The sequence below is a fragment of the Oryzias melastigma genome, linkage group LG3 (genome assembly GCF_002922805.2).
Source record: "Oryzias melastigma strain HK-1 linkage group LG3, ASM292280v2, whole genome shotgun sequence".
Taxonomy (NCBI): domain Eukaryota; kingdom Metazoa; phylum Chordata; class Actinopteri; order Beloniformes; family Adrianichthyidae; genus Oryzias; species Oryzias melastigma.
The window spans coordinates 35,206,210-35,226,520 of record NC_050514.1 but is presented as its reverse complement, the minus strand read 5'-3'; the positions used below and the strand labels follow the sequence as shown (position 1 = coordinate 35,226,520).

The window sequence follows — 20,311 nt, the reverse complement described above, 5'->3', positions numbered from 1 at the left end:
ACTACCCTTATTTTTTATATATATAAATCAACACGGACAAAGATCTATACACGTCGTTCATTATTTATTCATTATTTTGTGTTAAAATTAAAAATATTTAAGAACATTGGAATTTTTTCTCAGCGATTTTCTTGAGAAAATCCTGATGCGGCCCGGCCTCACCTAGATTCTGTCTCCAGCGGCCCCCGGCTGATTTGAGCTTGAGACCCCTGCTTTAATGGCTTTCTTTAGTTTTGTTTACATTATTTGTATTTGTAAGATTATTATTATTTCTATGGTATGTAGAATTTGTCTTTTTTTCTTCCTTCTGGTAAATAAAAAAACAAGAATGTAGAATAACAGACATTAAGCCTGAATATTATGTGCATTCTTGAGAAAAAAATAAAATGAAAAACTTTTATTTTGCCTTCAATGACATGGAGAAATTCATGTTTAATTCCTTTTAACATTTTAATGCTCTATTATTTTTTATTATTAAATGAATAAAAACTCAGTATTTTCTAGAACTTCATGTCACCTGATATATTAATTAAAATAATAAAATACAGTATTTCACCTGAACTAAAAATGAAAAGTTTTTAAATGTTTTTAAGGTTTAGTTGATCAGATTCAGTTTAAATTAATTCTCTAAATCTTTATTCTTTAATTCATATTTTGGTATTTATTAACCTCTTTGACTTTGTTTCTTTATTCTTGAATTATTTATAATCATGAATAATTGAATAAAAATGTTGAATATGGAATAAATATGTTTATTTTTATGAATGGTTTTGGTTTCTCTAACCTAATTTATTCGTGTTTTCATAAACAGCCGCTCTGTCTCTGTCAATAAAGTTTAAGCTTAGGGGCGGAGCTTACGTCTGACCAATAGGGAAGCCTCTCGTCTAGTGCGTGTACAGGGGGCGTGGCTTACGGTAGTCTCCACTTCCGGAACGACAGAGTTCGTTTCTCTTGCTCGCGCGGTTCTTAACGAAAACCCTCGAATTCTGTTTCAGATGTTCCGCCAGTGAACGCCGCGAGTGCACGCGGATCCGTGCGTGGAGCTCGTTGTGCTCGTCATCCGCGGGACCCGCTCACCGGCGGCTCGGTTCGGACCGGTTCGCCGCGCGGCGGTCCAGCTGTCAGAAGATGGGACCCGCGAGCCTCCAGAAGATCTCTGAGCTGCAGAGGAACCCGAGGAACATCCGGAACCTCTGCATCCTGGCGCACGTGGACCACGGTGAGCACGCGGCGACCTTTGACCTGCATCCCTAAGTTATGGAAAGCCGCGAGGGTCAGAAACAGAAATGAAGGAACGCGTGAAAACAAGAACGTTTTAGTCTGTTACAGAGAGTTTCTACAAACATGAGCGCAGTTGTTGTTCATTCAGGTGTTTGTGATTTTATTCGTTTAAAAACGTGTTTTTGTTGTGAATTTTCTTCAGTGTTTTGGTCTTCTTCCGGTCTTTAGGGGGCGGAGCATCATGACCTCTTCTGCTCCACACAGATCTCAAAGCTTTTTTCTGGTTCATCCATTGACTGTAAAAATACTGGACTTCTGGAGCCATGAGGTCCCCCATTGGAAATGCATTACTTCCTCTCCTCGTGAAAGTAGGCCGCCGCTTTCACCGTCACTTCCTGAAACGGATATCGCCATTTGCAACCCATCTTCAGCGATTGGTCTGAGTCATAGCTGAGTCATGAATCTACAGGAAGTACTGTCGCCAATCAGGAGTGAGTTTATTGCAACCGTCCACCTCTTTCCACGCCTCGACCACGAGACCGCGGATGTAAACAGCTTCTACTTTAATAACGGCGGAGAATCGTACAAGTCATTGTTGAAGCCTTTGAGGGAGAACATTCCAACATTTGATTCTGTCAGCGGTCCTTTGGGATTTACTTACATTTATTCCTTTTAGTCGAGATAAAAGGAGCATTTGGGTGACGCCGCTGGAGAAATGCGCGTGGTCCCTCACGCGCGCAGCTTGTCGGTTCGGTTCTCATGCGCGGCCAGGTTACAGTCTGATCAGATGCATGTGAGAAGCGCGTTCAGCGGTATTTAAAATAAATAACCAACCTAACAAGTGAACAGCTGGATCTTTTTTCTGTTTAAAACACGACCAGGTCCTTTAAGTTTGTCTCGCGCTCCTCAGACGGCTGCGTCTAATTCAGGCTGAAGCTGGAAAAGTGAAGAAGATGAAACTTTGGTTGGTGATTTTATGGAGGAGCTGTACCATTCCGTATGATACACAACTTATAATTTATGAGCTACAACCAAAACAGTGAAATAAAGAAAAACGAACGTTAAACAAAGAAAAAAGTCCAAACACATAACCTCAGAGTGAAATCTATTTCTACAGAGTAAATCCTCATCTAAAAATGTCGACAGCATGCTCCTCTTGTTGTTTTAAACTGCTGCATCGGTACATTCCATTGAGGAAAACAACAGTAGGACAATGATTGGTACATTGTTGAATTGTAAAGTAGGTGTTAAAAGGTCTTCACGGACCCATTGATGAAGTCTGCTCCCATTGGCTACCCGTCATCTGTCAATCAAACCCCCCAGACGGTCGACGTCAGACCCACAAACGCTTATTGAGCCATCTGATTGGTCAATTTATAACTCTAATAACTTGTGATAATGGAAAAAAATCTTTAAAAAAAAATAGGATTAGAAAAAAGAAGTTAATCAGAAAGCAGCAGAGGAAGAATGATTATTCTGACATATAAAATGACTGAGAAATAACTGTCTGTTTCTCAATGGAAGTCAATGGGACTTTGGCCTTTTTGGAACCCAGTGGTACTTCCTATATGGAACACGGAAGGAGGGGGGGTTGCTCTGTCCAGTTATTCTTATACAGTCTATGGGTCCATCACTTTGAGATGAGGACCTGACCGGAGCGGGGCGCCCCCTGCAGGCCGAGTGGGGAGCGGGGCGCCCCCTGCAGGCCGAGCGGGATGGACCGACCTTGTTTCGATGCTGAACGAGGCTTCACGTTCTTCACTTTCACTCTTGTTCCTCTCAGGGAAAACCACTCTGGCGGACTGCTTGGTGGCGAGTAACGGCATCATCTCGAGCCGGCTGGCGGGGAAGGTGAGGCGGTCCGGCGTGCGCTGCAGGTCAGGTGCGACGCTCGTCCTTGTTAACGTGAATGTTCCGATCCTGCAGCTGAGGTATCTGGACAGCCGAGAGGACGAGCAGATCCGAGGGATCACCATGAAGTCCAGCGCCATCTCGCTGCACTACGGGAACGGTACCGGCCCAGCAGCACTTTGGGACCGGCGCTGCGGTTCCTCCTCTGGAGTCTGAGTCTGTCCTCTCTGCTCAGGAGGTCAGGAGTTCCTGCTGAACCTGATCGACTCTCCGGGTCACGTGGACTTCTCCTCGGAGGTGTCGACGGCCGTCCGCCTGTGTGACGGCGCCCTGGTGCTGGTGGATGCTGTGGAGGGCGTCTGTCCTCAGGTGACCGTAGTACCGAATGTCTTTCTTTCTATAGCAGCTTTCACAGAAAGAATCACAACGTGCTTTACAAAAAGAGCATCAAGTCAACACACAGAGAAGGAATTAAAAAACAATAATAAAACAACTAAACACAGTAAAACAAGGACTAAAATCAACTAGAAGCTCTCCTGAATGAAAACATCTTGACCTGGGGTTTAAAACACTAAACGCCACATTTTTAGATGATAAAAAACGTTTATTATCTGTTTTGAGTGACCTTCCAGTGACATGGACTCGTTAAACAACTCCCCAAGGTTTGGTAAATCCCGTATCCTTATATAGTGCATTCACACACTGGTGGTCGCTCCGCTGCCCAACACTGGCGCCAACCTTCCACCAGAGGCAATTCGGGGTTCAGTGTTTTGCCCAAGGACACTTCGACACATGGCGGGAATCGAAGCCACAATCTTCCGATCAGGAGTCGACCGCCCTCCCGCTGCACCACGTCCACCCCACATTTCTGAGACTTGATTGGGCAGAAGAGCTCAGAGATTCATGTTAATGGAAGGAATTTTATTTTTGCTATTTTCTCGTCTCAGTTTTTGGGTGTTCAAGAGTAAATGAATGTTACACAGCCATGTTTTGGTGCTTGTTAAACAACCCAACAGGTTCTGTAATAATCATTTTCCGGGACAGAACCGTAGAGTTGGATATCATCCGCATAGAAATGATCAGAAATGTGGGTGAATTGATTAATACGTTTCCCAGAAGGATCAAATATAAAATGAATAAGATAGGGACAAGGACAGAACCCTGGGGAACGCCACAAGTCCTTTCTTCTACTGCAGAGTTTGAGAACATGAAGTTCTTCTGCTGAGGTATGAAACCAATTTAAGACAAACCCAGAGGGTCACTGTTAAAATGGACAGTGACTAAAGCACTGGACAGGGTCCTATCCCTGACTCATTTTACTGTCATGTTCATCTGAGATCATAAGGACGAGATCTGCCGTCGGAGCAGCCGTCACAGGGCTGCGGTATGCTAGCTAAGACAATCTGAAGAACCAGAAATACGGCCTTCTGGATCCTAAATTCTCCGTTAGCAGAAGAACAACAAACCCGCATCGATGCCGGAAAGTTCTTCTCTCTGAAACATCAAAGCTTTTCCTGACGTCTCGCGTGTGTTTGGTGCTTCCAGACCCAGGTGGTGCTCCGGCAGGCGTGGCTGGAGAACATCCGGCCGGTTCTGGTCATCAACAAGATGGACCGGCTCATCCTGGAGCTGAAGCTCACCTCCACGGAAGCTCACGACCACCTGAAGAAGATCCTGGAGCAGGTGAGGAGCCCACCTGTGCTCTGAAGGCTTCAGGGGAGAGGGCGGGGCTGACGGGGTGGTGTGTCTTCCACCCCACAGGTGAATGCCGTCACGGGAACCCTGTTCACCTCCAAAGTTCTGGAGGAGCGAGCAGAGAAGGTGAAGGAGGAGGAGGAGATGGCGGTGGGGGAACAGGTCTACGACTGGAGCGCCGGGCTGGACGAGGTGGACGACTCGCACCTGTACTTCTCTCCGGAGCAGGGGAACGTGGTCTTCGCCAGCGCCGTGGATGGGTGGGGCTTCAGGTAAACGCTCCTCCTGACTTCAGTCAGACGGAGCAGACTGGCGCTCCTGGTTCTTCATGTCTGACGCTGACGGCTTCATCTTCCTGTGGTTCTGGTTCAGATTCTTAGACTTTGGTCCAAACTCTCCTGGAAGAGCCGGCCTTAAATCCTGAAGCGTTTCTTTCGGTGGGGGAAGCCCCTCCCGTCGTCCCTTCACTCAGAATGTCACTGGCATCTGTGTTTGAACAAGTTCTCCTGACGGTTTTCCAAAAGTCTGCTAACCTGGAGCTCCTTCTGCGTGTGGGAGGAGCTTCCATCAAAACCTCGTCATGGAGGACGCAGAGAGATCAGGATTGGTTATCTTGAAGAGCATCGGTCCACGTCTCCATGTCTGGGTTCAGAGAATCTCCCAGGAGAACGCCGCTGCCTCATCTGTTACAGCGTCATGTGGTCATGGGTCGGCGGTACGGCAAGCAAACGGGATCATGCATCAGCAGGAAAAGCCTCACCTGCACATGTTCTACAGATAAAGATGATTATATTGAAATATTCAAATGTTCCCACAGTTAGTTTCAATAAAACTATACCAAAAATAATTTCAATTTAAATTCACCTTTTAATTGAAGTATTGTGTGGGTGGGGCAAGAGAACATGATCGTTTTAGGGGTTACTGCAGATAGATCCGGTATTTTCAAATATCAAGATGGCGCCGTTGTGTTTATTGAAGTGACATCACTACTCGTATACGACCGCCTAACTCTCTTAAACATCTGGAGACTTCTGCTCTGGGCTACAGTCAAAGACACTGGCGTCTGTTCCTCCCTACCTGCTGCGCTCCACCTGCGGTCCTCGCCCGCCGCTGGAGACGTCGTGGCCGGAGAAGCGGCGTTTCCTGCCGCCTGAGGGCTTTGTTAACTCCACCCACATCAAACCCCGGAGGATTACACCTGCCTGTACATCTCGGCGGTCACACCAGCTACGTGGCTCTGTGGATTACTCCTACCGATGGCGCCGGCCTATCATCCCGGAGTCCGGACGCCCGCTCCCGTGCTACCGGCGTCCGAGGATCCACAGACGGGGCTCTACGCTGGAAAACCTCCGCCCGGTCAGTCTGATCCCTGCTGAACTCCAGATCTGTCCTAAACAAGACGACAGCGCTTTCACGGAGCTCCTCCCCCTAGGCTGTTCGTTTTTCAACACCCCACACGCCCGTGGACGGGGCGGCGGCCTGGCGTCTATTTTAAGTTCGAGTTTAAAATGTCGCCTTCTTTCCACAAACAATTCCTCCTCCTTTGAACTGCAGTTATGTAGAAGATCATTTGAGGAACCTGTTCTCTGTGCTGTCATCTACCGACCTCCAAAATATAACAAGGACTTCATTCAAGAGTTCTCTGCTTCTCTACCAAGATATGATCATTTCTATTATGTGGAGACGTTAATATGCATGTGTTGCTCTGCAGATCAGTGGACGAATGACTTTAAGAGGCTTTTGGAAACTTTTAATTTCAGTCTGTTGGAAAGCCTACACACATTCAGGGGTACACACTGGACCTGGTTTTGTCTTCTGGACTCACTAATTGAAATATCTCAGACGGTTATCTCAGATCATTTCCCCATAACCTTTGGAATAAAAGCCCCCTCCTCAATCAGCAAACCACGGCCCCATTCTGCTGGTGTCGCATCTTCAAGTCCTCGACAACAGAAGAGTTCTCCGCTGCATTCCAGGACGCCCCGTGATACCTCATGGTTTCCCCTCCATCCTGATACCATCCTCCATTTCGTTCCACCTGCTCGGACATCCTGAACTCTATTGCTCCACGTCAGAGGAGCTCGTCCAAACCAAGAGCTGATCCAACAGCAACACCAGACAGGCTGAGAGGACGTGGAAGAAGGACAAACGTCTCCCTCAGATTCTCCTGGACTCTTTGGCTGAATATCAGAACTGTGTCAGAGGCCAAAGCGCAGTATTTTTGGGCTTCATCACCACCAACAATCACCGTCCAAGAAGGCTGTTTACTGTAATAAATACCCTGTAAATCCACAGTCCTCACAGACGCCTCACGGCCACCTGGGAGAATTCTCATTTATTGATGAAGTTCATTCTGTCAGACAGATCATAACTCCAGATGTTAACAGAGACGTTTCAGTTGTTTCTGATGTGCTCCATCACTTTGAGTTGATTTCTCTTCCTGCTCTTTCTGAAACTGTCAAATTGCTCAAACCCACAAACTGCAGTGATTCCTGCTTTTGATGTTTTAGGGCCGGGTCTACTGAACCTTATCAACTCTTCCATGAGCTCTGGAGTGGTTCCACCTGCTGTTGAACATGCTGTGGTGAAGCCTCTTCTTAAAAAACCTCATCTGGACACCTCTGTTTTATCTTTTTAGACCTGTTTCTCATTTTTTATCCAAGTTATTAGAAAGTTGTTTTTAAGCAGCTGCAGTCCTTTTCAGAACACGATGTTACTTTTGAGAAGTTTCAGTCAGGTTTTATGTCTGGGACAGCACAGAATCCGCCCTTCTGAAGGCCCATAATGACATTGCCGTGTCTGTTGCTGGTGGTTCTGGTGCTATTGGACCTGACAGCAGCCTTTGACACGGTGGACTGTGCAGTCCTCCTGTCTCGACTGGAACACCACATCGGTATTCATGGTGCTGCACTTATCTGTTCAAGTCGTATTTAACAGTGAACATGGGTGAGGCCGCCTCCTCTGTGGCTCCTCCCTCCTGTGGGGAACCTCAAGGCTCTATCCTAGGCCCTGCCCCTTTTCTTTATATCTGCTGCCTCTTGGTTCTGTCATTTCTAAATAATACATTTATGATTTTATTCTCCTGAATCTCATACATTTTTGACTTTCTCACGATTTTACGACGTTGTACTCACAATTGTAAAATCCTCATCATTTTATTACCCTTTTCCTATAATTGCATAACTCTTTAAATGTAATTTTACAACTTTTTACCCATCATTTGATGTTTTTTCATAATTTTGCAGCTTTCTTCTTATAGTTTGATTTTTTTTTTTTTTTCTTCCTGTATATATTTTTTGGTTGTCGATTCCTAACCGTCCGTCGATCCCTCTTCTACAGGTGGGTACGTCTATCTGTGTGCTGCATCGTCACATTCATTTGATATTTTTTCGTAGAACTCAGCAGTTCGCTGACCTGTACAGTCAGAAGATGGGCGTGAAGGCCGGCGTTCTGCAGAAAACCCTGTGGGGGGATTTCTACCTGAACGCCAAAGCGAAGAGGATCATGAAGGGAGCTCAGGTAACCCCCCCTCACCTCCACACCCCGCAGAACCGCCCCCCCCCCCACATCACATCTGAGGAGGAGGCGCTTCTGCAACAGACATGAATCGGACCGTTCCGGGTCAGAGTTCCTGATCCTGGAGAGGAATGAAGGCTCCTCTGATTCCTGACGTTCCTCTGCTCTCTGCAGGCCAAAGGGAAGAAGCCTCTGTTCGTGCAGCTCGTTCTGGACAACCTGTGGAGTCTGTACGACGCCGTGGTCGTTCAGAGGTGAGGTCAGAACCCTACAGGACGGTCCCACGGGAAGCGAAGGTCCGTAAACGTTCTGTTTGTGTGAGCAGAGACAAAGAGAAGGTGGAGAAGGTGGTGAGCTCTCTGGGGCTGAAGCTGATGTCCAGAGACCTGCGACACTCGGACCCCAAAGTGCTCCTGAGCGCCATCTGCAGCCAGTGGCTGCCGGTGTCCACGGCGGTGCTCTGTATCCTCAGCGTCGGTTCTGATCCAGTTCTACCACGGTTCCACTGCGGTTTCCTTAAGACAAACTGCAGCCATGGTTTGTGAGAAGCTCCCCAGTCCGCTGGACGTCGGCGAGGAGCGCGTGGAGAAGCTGATGAGCGTGGGAGCTCGCCGCTTCGACTCGCTGCCGGAGAAGACGCAGGAGCTGAAGACAGGTACCGACGGCCGGCCCAGAACGGACCGTGACCCGCCGCGTTCTGTCTCTGAACCGCTCGCTCCAGCTTGGTTTGTGTTTCCCAGCATTCCTGCAGTGTTCCAGCGCAGAAGACGCTCCGGTCATCATCTTCGTATCCAAGATGTTTGCCGTGGACACCAAAGCGCTGCCTCAGCACAAGCAACGGTAAAGGCCGGATCATGTGATCCCGGTTTTTCCAGAGACTCGATTCATGTCCCCAAAGCAGAACCTCGACGAGAGAGTGGAGCGGAAAAACCGCGTCTGGAAAATTCTGACAGATTTACATTAATATTAAATGATCTGACAGCAACAGGAAACGGAGCTCACTGATGACGCTGACATGAACGATATTTAACACAAAACATGTATGTAGCATGCAGCATAGTATTTTAGCCTGTGTATGTAGCATGGCATATTAGCACAGCCACATAGCATAGCACATTAGCACGCATATGTTATGCTATGTACATTTTGTCATGTGTCATAGCTTATTAAAGTATGTAGTATTGTACATTAGCACTTGCATGTAGCATAGCATACTATCCTGTGTATGTAGCGTAGCATGTTAGCTCTGTAGCATTTAGCGTGTTTCACGTTCATCATTTCTGGATCTCATCTCAGCCGTTTTAATGTTTCATCTGAAGGTAAAATTACTGCCTCGTTAGTGTCAGAACTCTGGTGGGTGAAACGTTTTCTCCACATTTGCCGCCTCTCCTGGGGGAGTGGTGAGCTGCTGACACAGCTGCGCTCAGGAACCATTTGGTGGTTTAACCCCCCTGATGCTCAGAGTCCATTTGTCCTCTTTGGTCGGTCTGTGTTGGAGTGAATTTACTTCTCAGTTCGGCTTGAATCGGAGTTTTGGTTAAAAGCGGTTCCTGTAACCTTGGTGGGTTTCTGTGTTTTTTAGGCCGTTGAACCAGGAGGAGATGGCTCGGCGCCGAGAGCTGGCACGCCAGCGACACGCTGAGAGGATGGCCGCGGCAGAAACCCACCTGGTCGCACCTGATAGCCGGGATACAGAACCTGAGTCAGGTGAAGCCGGCCTCTGATTCAGGTGTAGAAAGGCCGGCGGGGACGTCTGGTTCTTTGGGTTCAAGCGGTCGCTGTTCGGTTTCTATCCTCACAGCTAAGACGGAGCGTTCCACACAGCCAGAGGAGGAGGAGGAGCAGAAGGAAGTCTTCATCGCCTTCGCTCGAGTCTTCAGCGGGAAAGTCAAGAAGGGTCAGAGAGTGTTTGTTCTCGGACCAAAGTACGACCCCGCCCACGGCCTGCGGCTGGTACGGACGTTTACCTGAGCGGCGTTGGTCGGACGAGTCCTGGAGTCAGACTGAGGTCTGACCTGCAGGCTAGCTCGATTAGCTAGTGTACTTATTGACCAATGAAAGCTAAGCTAGCAGGTTACATTAGCATTAGCCTAGCTCGATTAGCTAGTGTACTTATTGACCAATGAAAGCTAAGCTAGCAGGTTGCATTAGCATTAGCCTAGCTCGTTTAGCTAGTGTACTTATTGACCAATGAAAGCTAAGCTAGCAGGTTACATTAGCATTAGCCTAGCTCGTTTTGCTGATTACTCACGTTCACATTGGATTAGTTTGTGGAACAGATCGGAGAGAACCAAAAACAAGCCGTGAAAAACCATCAATACTGGAGTTTTTTATTTATTATTATTGATTGTTTACTAATCTACCAAACTGATTCACAACAACAAGAGCTGAGATCAGAGGAGAGGTCACGAAAGGTCAGGCTTCAGCCGCGGTGTGACCAGATTCCCGGCTGATCGGCACCAAAAGGTGATCTGGCTCCAGTCAGTCGGTTCCGATCTGTTGGTGACGGTTTGGAGGAAACCGGGTCGACAACCTTCAGAATCAACAGAAGCTCACATTAGGGACTTTAAAGCATCAACATTATTTATCTTTTTACTTCTTCGTTGATTATAGATTTAAATTGAGGTTCTTCACTTGTTATTCTGACAGTATTTACACTCAGCAGATGAAGATGAAACGTTTTCATCCTCATAGATGTAATAATACTAGAGTTTGCTGTTGTGCTCATACAGTCCATAAATACTTGATTGAAAGGACTTGTTTAACCCGAGTGAAGCTCCTCCCATCTTTCCTGTGGTGTGCTGCAGCTCTCTGAGGGGAGCAGTGACTCCGAGGTTCCTCACCTGTCCTGCTGCTCTCTACAAACTCTGTACCTGCTGATGGGGAGAGAGCTGGAGGAGCTGGAGGAGGTTCCTGCAGGAAACGTTCTGGGTAACGCCTCAGAGGAACGTTCCTCTCCGGATGAGGTCAGACGTCAGAGTGGTTTCTGTTCCTCTGCTCGTCAGGGATCGGCGGTCTGGAGGATTTCGTCCTGAAGTCGGCGACGCTGTCGGTCTCGCCTGCATGCCCCCCCTTCACCCCCATCAACATGGAGGCCACACCCATCGTCCGGGTCGCCATCGAGCCCAAACATCCAAGTAGGTGTTTGACCTTTTGAGGAGTGGCGACGGCTGATGTCAGAGGAAGGTCACGTCTCGATGGAACTCGTCATTGTTGTTGACGTCAGTTTCCTCTGACGTCCTTAACCCTCATGTGACGTTCAAGAACCGTCAGCCACAAACCCCTGAGGGGCCAAAGTCCAGCTGGTTTACTTTTATTCAGTGGCGGTTGTGTTCATAGAGCCTGGATCATGTGAAGTGGTTCACAGGGAGGGGCGAGAGGCTGCAATCCCGTCTCTGACCTCCAGGGGGCGGCGTGGGGTTGCTCCCTGCTGCTGCAGCTGTCAGACTCAGATCTGCTTCCTCCGTGTTTGTTTCAGGCGAGATGCCAAAGCTGGTGCGCGGGATGCGTCTGCTGAACCAGGCTGATCCGTGCGCAGAAATCCTCATCCAGGAGACGGGAGAACACGTCCTGGTCACGGCGGGGGAGGTGCACCTGCAGCGCTGCCTGGATGACCTCCGAGAGCGGTCAGTCCCTGTCGCACGCTCCACCACAGCCGTCCTGATGCGTGGACTCAGCTTCAGTCTGAGGAAAGATGAAAATGTTCAAGTTTCAGTCGGTCGACGTTGTACGGAGCTCCGGTGTGCTCCAGATCGGAACTGGAAACAGTTTTTTACCCAAAAATTGAAGGAAAAGAATGAAAATTTGAATTAAAATGGAATTATATATATTTTTCTTTGCTATCTGGTGAGCATCAATTAGTAACCAGATTTATTTTTATTATATATTCATTTTTTGTTTTTACTTCGACTTAAAAAAACTTTTAACTTTTTAACTTTTTTACTTCCGTGTTTTTATTTTACTTTAATGTCCCTTTAGGGACTCCGTAACATTCAAAGTGAACGTAGAAATTATCTCCTGGTTTAACAAACCCAACCCGGAGGCCTCAGGCGTTGACCCGCTTCTGATGAGTTAAGCCTGTTAGAGTGCTGAGGCGTCGCGGCTCTGACCTGGTTTGGACCTGCTGGACACCAGAGTCCAGACCGTCGCGCCGGCTCTGATCCAGACACCAGCTGAGCCCGTTATCCCCGCCGATCAGCTGTGATCTGACAACGAGGAAACAAAGTAAAGGGATGGAGAAAGCAGACGGCCGGTCGGTTTGTCTTTACAGAAGAGGATCTGAAGGCCGTCCAGACGTTCAGATGGATCTCCTTTTCTCCTTCTTTCAAGCTAAAACCTGAAAGTTTCACGTTTGGAAAAAGATTCTTGGTGAAATTCAGGTGTCGGCTCAGAAAGAGTCGAACAGCACACCGCTCTCTCGCTCCGTCGCCTGGATTTCTTTTTGCAATTTTGCATGTTTTTTTTTTGACAGCAGATTGTGTTCTGCGTTCTGATTGGCTGTTGGCCTTGTCAGTCAGAATGCCTTCAGCCGGTCAAATCTGCCTCAATCTTTGGTCGTGATCAGATCTCCCTCCCACTCTCTTTGGGGTCCAGATGACCCCACTTATGATGTAAACAAGAGCGAAGGGTTAATCCTGTCGCGGCTAACACGTCAGATTGGATGAAACATTTGTAACGTTGATCAGAAGTTCTGCTCAGGCGCGTCCGCTTTCACTCATTTCACTTTTACCAGTTTAAACCTGTTTTGTGGCGTTCAGTATTGCTCTGCTTTTTCCAGCTGACATGTTGTTTTTCACCTTAACTCCGCCCACTCCCGTTGACAAATAACAGACCATCATCTCCAGAGTTCCTCAGATGAAAGCTTCATGTAGAGAAGACTCTGGAGGCTCAAACGCTGCCAGAGTCAAAGTTCTGAATCAATGAGGAGAACGTCAGATGAGAAACGTTCGTGTTTCAGTCGCAAAAAAAGCAAATATTTAATGTTTTAATTACAAATTATGAAGTTTTTTTCTTAGAACATCACATTTTATTTGCAATTTAGTAAATTGGATCTAGAAGTTACTGTGGCATAAAAATCCCTCCCTGCTGTTTCAGCTCCTCTAAGTTCCTTCAGTCGAGGAGCCCAATATTTTAGCATGAGATCAAGTTCCTCATGTACGCAGACAACATCATGCTCCACGTCAGTGAAGGAGGCCACGCCCCCATCTGCTAACACCCTCTCAACCTTTGAAAGGTTTGCTAAGGTGGAGATCAGCGTGTCAAAGCCCATCATTCCCTTCAGAGAGACGGTCGTCCGTCCTCCTAAAGTGGACATGGTCAACGAGGAGCTGGGAAAGCAGCAGAAGGTCGCCGTCATTCACCAGGTGAGGCTGAACAGAGACAGAAGGTGTGGAGCGTCGATGGAGAAGGTTAGCTAGCTGGAGACGTGAATCCTCCTTCGAGGGGATCCTCTTTCGAGGAGATCCTCCTTCGAGGGGATCCTCCTTCGAGGAGATCCTCCTTCAAGGAGATCCTCCTTTGAGGAGATCCTCCTTTGAGAAGATCCTCCTTCGAGGGGATCCTCTTTCGAGGAGATCCTCCTTCGAGGAGATCCTCCTTCGAGGAGATCCTCCTTTGAGAAGATCCTCCTTCGAGGGGATCCTCCTTTAAGCAGAACCTCCTGGTAAATTTTCCTGAAAGTCCGGGTCGTTTTCAGCTTCCTGATTCTTCATTTCTGCAGGTGAAGGACGACTCCTCTCAAGGTCGTGTGTCTGACAGCGTGCAGGTGGACCCCGGCGGCCTGGTGACCATCACCACCCCCAACCGACTGGCGACGGTGTCTGTCCGGGCCATGCCCCTCCCACACGGTGAGTCGCGGCGGTTCTGATCTTGGCAGGTCTTCGTCCTGCGTGCAGCGCTGACGTCCTGGTGTCTCCCTCAGAGGTCACCTCCCTGCTGGAGAGCAGCTCCGACGTCATCCGGACTCTGGAGCAGATCAACTTGTCTCTCAGGGAGGGCAAGACGCTGGACATCAGCTCCAGAACCGTGGAGGCCATTGCAGGACTGAAGGCCCAGCTGGAGAGTCTGCTGCAGGGCAGGAGGTGGAGGGACGTCGTGGACCAAATCTGGGCTTTTGGGCCTCGCAGGTCTGACCCCAACGACCTTCTGATTCTAACTCGCAGATCCTGAAGCTCGGCGCTCCACGCCGTTCCAGGTCACGACTCTGTGGCGTACGGAACAGAACACGCCGTTCTAGATTTACCATCCAGACGGCGTCTAAACGATCTGCTGGCTGTAGCGTTCCTTCAGGTCATGACCGATCAGGACACAGAGACGTTTCTCCTCTTCATTCATGGTGGGGACTCTTATTTTGAAGAGACCCCTCCCCCTTTATTTAAAGTGGCCCTACCAGGTTTTAAATGAATTCTACTGTTCATTCCTCCCTATAAAGAACCCCAAAGCGTCATTTTGATCCGTTCCTCCATTTAAGAGTAATCCTCTAAAAACCTGCACTGTCTGCAGCAGCCCCTCCCATACCCACGAAAACGAGCGGTTGGAAACGTGCTGATGTAAGATCGATGCCAACAGCTCCCTCCAGGAAGAGTCTGTGCTCCAAGCTCCGCCCCCAGACCACAACGAAAACACACCCACCTTCTCCATGGAGCTGTGGAGGGAGATAACTACTTCCTGTACCAGAACCGCTCTCTGACCCATCATTCGAGGTGGTCTCGCTTTGTTTCCAATCGGACTGAACGTCTGTTCTCTCTGAGGTTCCTCAGTCTGAATATAAAACGAGCGGAACAACTGAACCAAAACGGCCACCGTACCCGACAGTCACGAGATGTAAACACGGTAGAAATGAGGCGATCAGTGAGACAAATGTAGAGCATTAGATTATCATGTTATCCAAAAGGAAATAATTAATTCAACCGTTTACTTGTAAGAACTTTTATTTTAACTCTGAAAAACTAGAACTCTCTTTTCTGTGTCTCCTACGCGGTACGCACACGGGCTGCTGCCGTGACGTCGTCTTAAAACTCTATTGTAGTTCCAACAGAATTCTAAAAACAATGTCATAAAACCACAACGATGAGACACGGAAACTCATTCAAATGTGTTTGGATGAATTCATGCTCAATAAAACAACTTTTAACCTGATCCACGTTGATTCTACCGACAATCTACACGTCACAAACTCTTGTTAGCGTGTGTAGCTGTAGCCGTAGCCGTAACTGTAGCCGTAGCTGTAGCTGTAGCTGTAGCCGTAGCCGTAGCCGTAGCCGTAGCCGTAGCTGTAGCCGTAGCCGTAGCTGTAGCCGTAGCTGTAGCTGTAGCTGTAGCCGTAGCCGTAGCCGTAGCCGTAGCCGTAGCCGTAGCTGTAGCCGTAGCGTCTCCAGTGACCGTCATGCAGGATTCCTCCGCCGTACCAAAACTGCAGTGAAAGTGTTGAACCTTCATACAGACGATCAAAATCCATCAGAAAATACAAAGTTTGAATAAGAGAAAAATCCAGGACAGCATTTTCAGACTGCAGCGCTTCCATCTTTCTCTTCTGCTTTGACCCGCCCCCATAGCTGCTGGCCAATGACTGAGGAGATATTTAGTCACGTGGTTTTGTTTACAAAGTTTGGTCACGTTGAGTTGGCTCTGGGGAAAAATGAAATTGCCATGGTGATGGAAGGAGGCAGGGTTTTCAAAGTTGCTATGGTTGCGTAACGGGGCGGAGTTTACACAGTTGCCATGCTGACAGAAGGGGGCGGAGTTTACACAGTCGCTGCTCCCTGACAGTCTGGGTCTGTGGTTCCAGGTACGGCCCCAACATCCTCCTGAACAGCCTGAAGGACTACCCGCGGCCCTCGCCGTGGCAGTGTCTGGACCGGGCCAGCAGAACCCCCCAGGCGGGCCCCGCCCTCAGAGACTTCGACAACAGCATCGTCAGCGGGTTCCAGCTGGCCACTCTGGCGGGGCCCATGTGTGAGGAGCCCATGATGGGGGTCTGCTTCTCCGTGGAGAGGTGGGAGGTCCGGACGCCCGCCCCTCTGAAGGAGGACGCGGCGCGCTCTTCTGAGGCCTCGGGCGGGGCGGCGGGGTCCAGCCAGGCGGACTGCTACGGCCCCGTTTCTGGACAGCTGATCGCCGCCATGAAGGAGGCCTGCCGCCAGGCCTTCCAGGCGCAGCCACAGAGGCTGATGGCCGCCATGTACACCTGCGAGATCATGACCACGGCCGACGTGCTGGGTAAGCTCCGCCCACTCCTTAACTCCTCCAGCTGGGGGGGTCAGACCCTGACGGTTTCTCCTCCTCCAGGTCGGGTTTACGGCGTTCTGGGGAAGAGGGAGGGTCGAGTCCTCCACGAGGAGATGAAGGAGGGGACGGACGTCTTCCTCATCAAGGCCGTCCTGCCCGTCGCCGAGAGCTTTGGCTTCGCCGAGGAGATCCGCAAGAGGACCAGCGGCCTGGCGAGCCCGCAGCTGGTCTTCAGCCACTGGGAGGTGACGTTTGTGTCTGCAGAACTTCAGGGAGTGGTTCTGTTTCCAGAGGGAAACAAAGACCCGATAGAAGCGAACTTGATGTTGGAGGTCCGGTCAGCGTCTGTTCTGCTGCTCCGCAGGTGATCAGCAGCGACCCGTTCTGGGTTCCCACCACAGAAGAAGAGTACCTGCACTTCGGAGAGAAGGCCGACTCCGACAATCAGGCGCTGAAATACGTCAACGCCGTGCGGCGGCGGAAAGGCCTCTACGTGGAGGAGAAGATCGTGGAGCACGCCGAGAAGCAAAGGACTCTGGGAAAGAACAAGTAGAGACTCTCAGGTTCTGCTGCGTCTGTGGATCCGGGTTTGGGTTATCAGAACTGCACAGATGAGACGTTCTCCAGGCAGTTCCTCTGCAGAACATCAGAGTTCTGGCTCTGAAACGTGGTTCTGATCCAGAACATCAGTTCTTTTCAGTGGTTCTGGACGGGCAGGAGATCACAGGAAAAACACTAAACAGAACCAAGATTGTGAGAAACGACGTCCAGAACTCTGAGATACTCGTGTTTTTTATGGATTTGTTGAGTTTTCTAAATTATTTAAACTCTAATGACAATAAAAAGATGAATTTGAATAAAATCCTTGAAGGTTTTATTTCATCTGTTTTTGGTTCTTTAAGTTTCTACTTTTATTTTATCTTCAATGATTGGAGTGAAAACGAGAATCAAACCAACATTAAAACGGCTTTAATAGAAACAGCTGATCTGGATTTATACAGTCATTCTACAGTCATCGTTATACAGTCATTATACAGTCATCATTATACAGTCATTCTACAGTCATCATTATACAGTCATTATACAGTCATCATTATACAGTCATTCTACAGTCATTCTACAGTCGTCATTATACAGTCATCATTATACAGTCATTCTACAGTCATTATACAGTCATTCTACAGTCATCATTATACAGTCATTATACAGTCATTATACAGTCATTCTACAGTCGTCATTATACAGTCATTCTACAGTCATTATACAGTCATTCTACAGTCATCGTTATACAGTCATTATACAGTCATCATACAGTCATTCTACAGTCATCATTATACAGTCATTCTACAGTCATTCTACAGTCATCATACAGTCATTCTACAGTCATCATTATACAGTCATTCTACAGTCATTCTACAGTCATTATACAGTCATCATTATACAGTCATTATACAGTCATTCTACAGTCATTATACAGTCATTCTACAGTCATCGTTATACAGTCATTATACAGTCATCATTATACAGTCATTCTACAGTCATTATACAGTCATTCTACAGTCATTATACAGTCATTCTACAGTCATCATTATACAGTCATTATACAGTCATTATACAGTCATCATTATACAGTCATTCTACAGTCGTCATTATACAGTCATTATACAGTCATTCTACAGTCATTATAGTCATCATTATACAGTCATTATACAGTCATTATACAGTCATTCTACAGTCATTATAGTCATCATTATACAGTCATTATACAGTCGTTATACAGTCATTCTACAGTCATACGGTCATTATACAGTCATCATTATACAGTCATACAGTCATTCTACAGTAATCATTATACAGTCATTCTACAGTCATGCAGTCATTATACAGTCATTCTACAGTCATTATACAGACATCATTATACAGTCATTCTACAGTCATACAGTCATTCTACAGTCATTCTACAGTCATACAGTCATTCTACAGTCATTCTACAGTCATACAGTCATTCTACAGTCATCATTATACAGTCATTCTACAGTCATACAGTCATTCTACAGTCATCATTATACAGTCATTCTACAGTCATCATTATACATTCATTCTACAGTCATTATACATTCATCCACTGAAATATGAAAATGATAAATAATTTCTTGATAAAATAGATTTCTGCTTATAAATAATATGTAAATATTCATGAATAATTCTCACACATAAACAACTCTCACAAACATTTGAAAATATTAATGTTTAAAATTTAAACCAAAAACATTGAAATTATTGTTTTAAACCATGACGTGTTTTCTGTAGAATTGTGAGGTTTAGATTCTGATCCAGAATTTCAACAAACCAGATCAACTTTTCATCAGAACTTCAGTTTTTATCACTTGAACTTGTTTTACCTTAAAACAGATGAACATCCCATAATAATCTGATGGGAACTTTAAATGAGTTCAAATGACGGTAAGGCTGAAGAGGCTGCAGGTGACGGACAGACGTTCCAGATGTTCTGTTGATTCTCCAACCGCCTCTGCAGTGGAGCACGGCGGCGGCAGCATCATGCTGTGCCTGTGGAGGGAAACTGGAACTCCAGGCCGGAGCTCGGGCTCATCTTTCTACAGAACTTGATCTGACAGTCGGCGAGATTGGACCGTCGTTCTGGAACTGAACGCTTCCTGAGTGTTGCATTCTGGGAAATTCACTCGGAGACGAATACATTCCACCGTTTTGTAAAACTACAAACATGAGATTTCAGAACCACAAACATTCAGGTGTTCAGATCAAAGCTGGACCGGTGGTTCTAAAGAACTGGGGGACCTCCTCCCGGGTCGCCGCTGACCCCAATGTGACCCGTGGGTCACCACCAACCCCCCATGGGCATTGGTGACGCAGCTGGAGAGTCTGTGGAGGAACTTCCCACTGAGATCGACGAGCGGTTCCGGTTCTGCTCCCACTCTGGACTCAGTCCAGAACCAGGTCTAGACCACAGCCCGGTCTCGGTTCCGTTTGCTTCAAAGTCGTTTCTGTCCTGCGGTTCTGGAGGAGCGCCGGTCCTCAGGGCGATGTGGGCTTGGATCTCCTCCCGAGCCTGGTCCACGTTCTCCGGCATGCCTCGGACCTCGAACACGGGCTCCTGGTCCCGGCTCGGCGTGGTGATGCTCGTGTGGGTCAGCTGCTGGATCCGCTTTATGGTGGCGCCTTTGGGCCCGACCACCAGCCCCACGAAGCTGTGCGGAACCCGGACCAGGACGGTGGTCAGTCCGGGCCGGCCGGGGGCGCGGGTGCCGCCGGCGCTCTGGTTCCGGCAGCTGCGGATGGCGGTGAAGTGCTCGGCAGCTGAGAGGATCTCTCTGCGGGCCGCCGCCACGTCCTCCCCCCGTCCAGTCACCAAAAACACAGGCTCCTCCCCCCGGAGCGGAGTCTTGATGTAGGTGTTTGTCTTTGCTCGCAGAGCTTTGATCCTGCAGCCTGACAGGAAGAGGCGGAGCAAAGACGGCGTTAACGGAACCGACGGGGAGGGACGTCACACACGTACATGCATACACGTGCACGCATATGTACACGCATACACGTGCACAAGTATGAACACGCACACACATTAACAGCCTCAGTTCCTCATATCGTGAACCTCCATCCTCAGACCTGCAGACTGAAGGGTCGCCGGAACCAAAGGGTCACCAGAACCAAAGGGTCACCGGAACCAAAGGGTCACCAGAACCAAAGGGTCACCAGAACCCAAAGGGTCACCGGAACCAAAGGGTCACCGGAACCAAAGAGTCGCCAGAACCAAAGGGTCACCGGA

The 20,311-nt window shown here is 48.2% G+C and overlaps 2 protein-coding genes across 2 annotated transcripts in view; one reads left to right on the top strand and one right to left on the bottom strand.

The window, feature by feature from the left end:
* The first annotated feature begins 900 nt into the window (after window positions 1-900).
* efl1 (elongation factor like GTPase 1) lies at window positions 901-17,371 on the top strand. Its single transcript, XM_036211389.1, has 22 exons — window positions 901-1,219; window positions 3,005-3,072; window positions 3,148-3,232; window positions 3,308-3,441; window positions 4,618-4,755; window positions 4,834-5,039; window positions 8,163-8,286; window positions 8,458-8,537; window positions 8,609-8,745; window positions 8,816-8,938; window positions 9,024-9,123; window positions 9,866-9,990; window positions 10,085-10,236; window positions 11,091-11,214; window positions 11,289-11,420; window positions 11,762-11,909; window positions 13,517-13,646; window positions 14,003-14,129; window positions 14,204-14,408; window positions 16,070-16,500; window positions 16,570-16,754; window positions 16,874-17,371. The coding sequence occupies exons 1-22, from the start codon at window positions 1,129-1,131 to the stop codon at window positions 17,060-17,062; spliced, it is 3,234 nt and encodes a 1,077-aa protein (XP_036067282.1). The 5' UTR covers window positions 901-1,128; the 3' UTR covers window positions 17,063-17,371.
* Window positions 17,372-17,438: 67 nt separating this feature from the next.
* LOC112160489 (RNA-binding protein MEX3B) overlaps window positions 17,439-20,311 on the bottom strand; it is a 4,191-nt gene continuing 1,318 nt past the window's right edge. The window contains exon 2 of the mRNA XM_024295048.2: window positions 17,439-19,977. Coding sequence (XP_024150816.1) covers window positions 19,367-19,977 — 611 coding nt within the window. The 3' untranslated portion in view covers window positions 17,439-19,366. The remainder of the gene's footprint in view (window positions 19,978-20,311) is intronic.

Coding starts and splice junctions, on each gene's coding strand:
- efl1 (XM_036211389.1), top strand. CDS start 1,129: ATGGGACCCGCGAGCCTCCAGAAGATCTCTGAGCTGCAGAGGAACCCG. Junction 9,124..9,865: donor CTGCCTCAGCACAAGCAACG/GTAAAGGCCGGA, acceptor TGTGTTTTTTAG/GCCGTTGAACCAGGAGGAGA. Junction 16,755..16,873: donor TGGTCTTCAGCCACTGGGAG/GTGACGTTTGTG, acceptor GCTGCTCCGCAG/GTGATCAGCAGCGACCCGTT.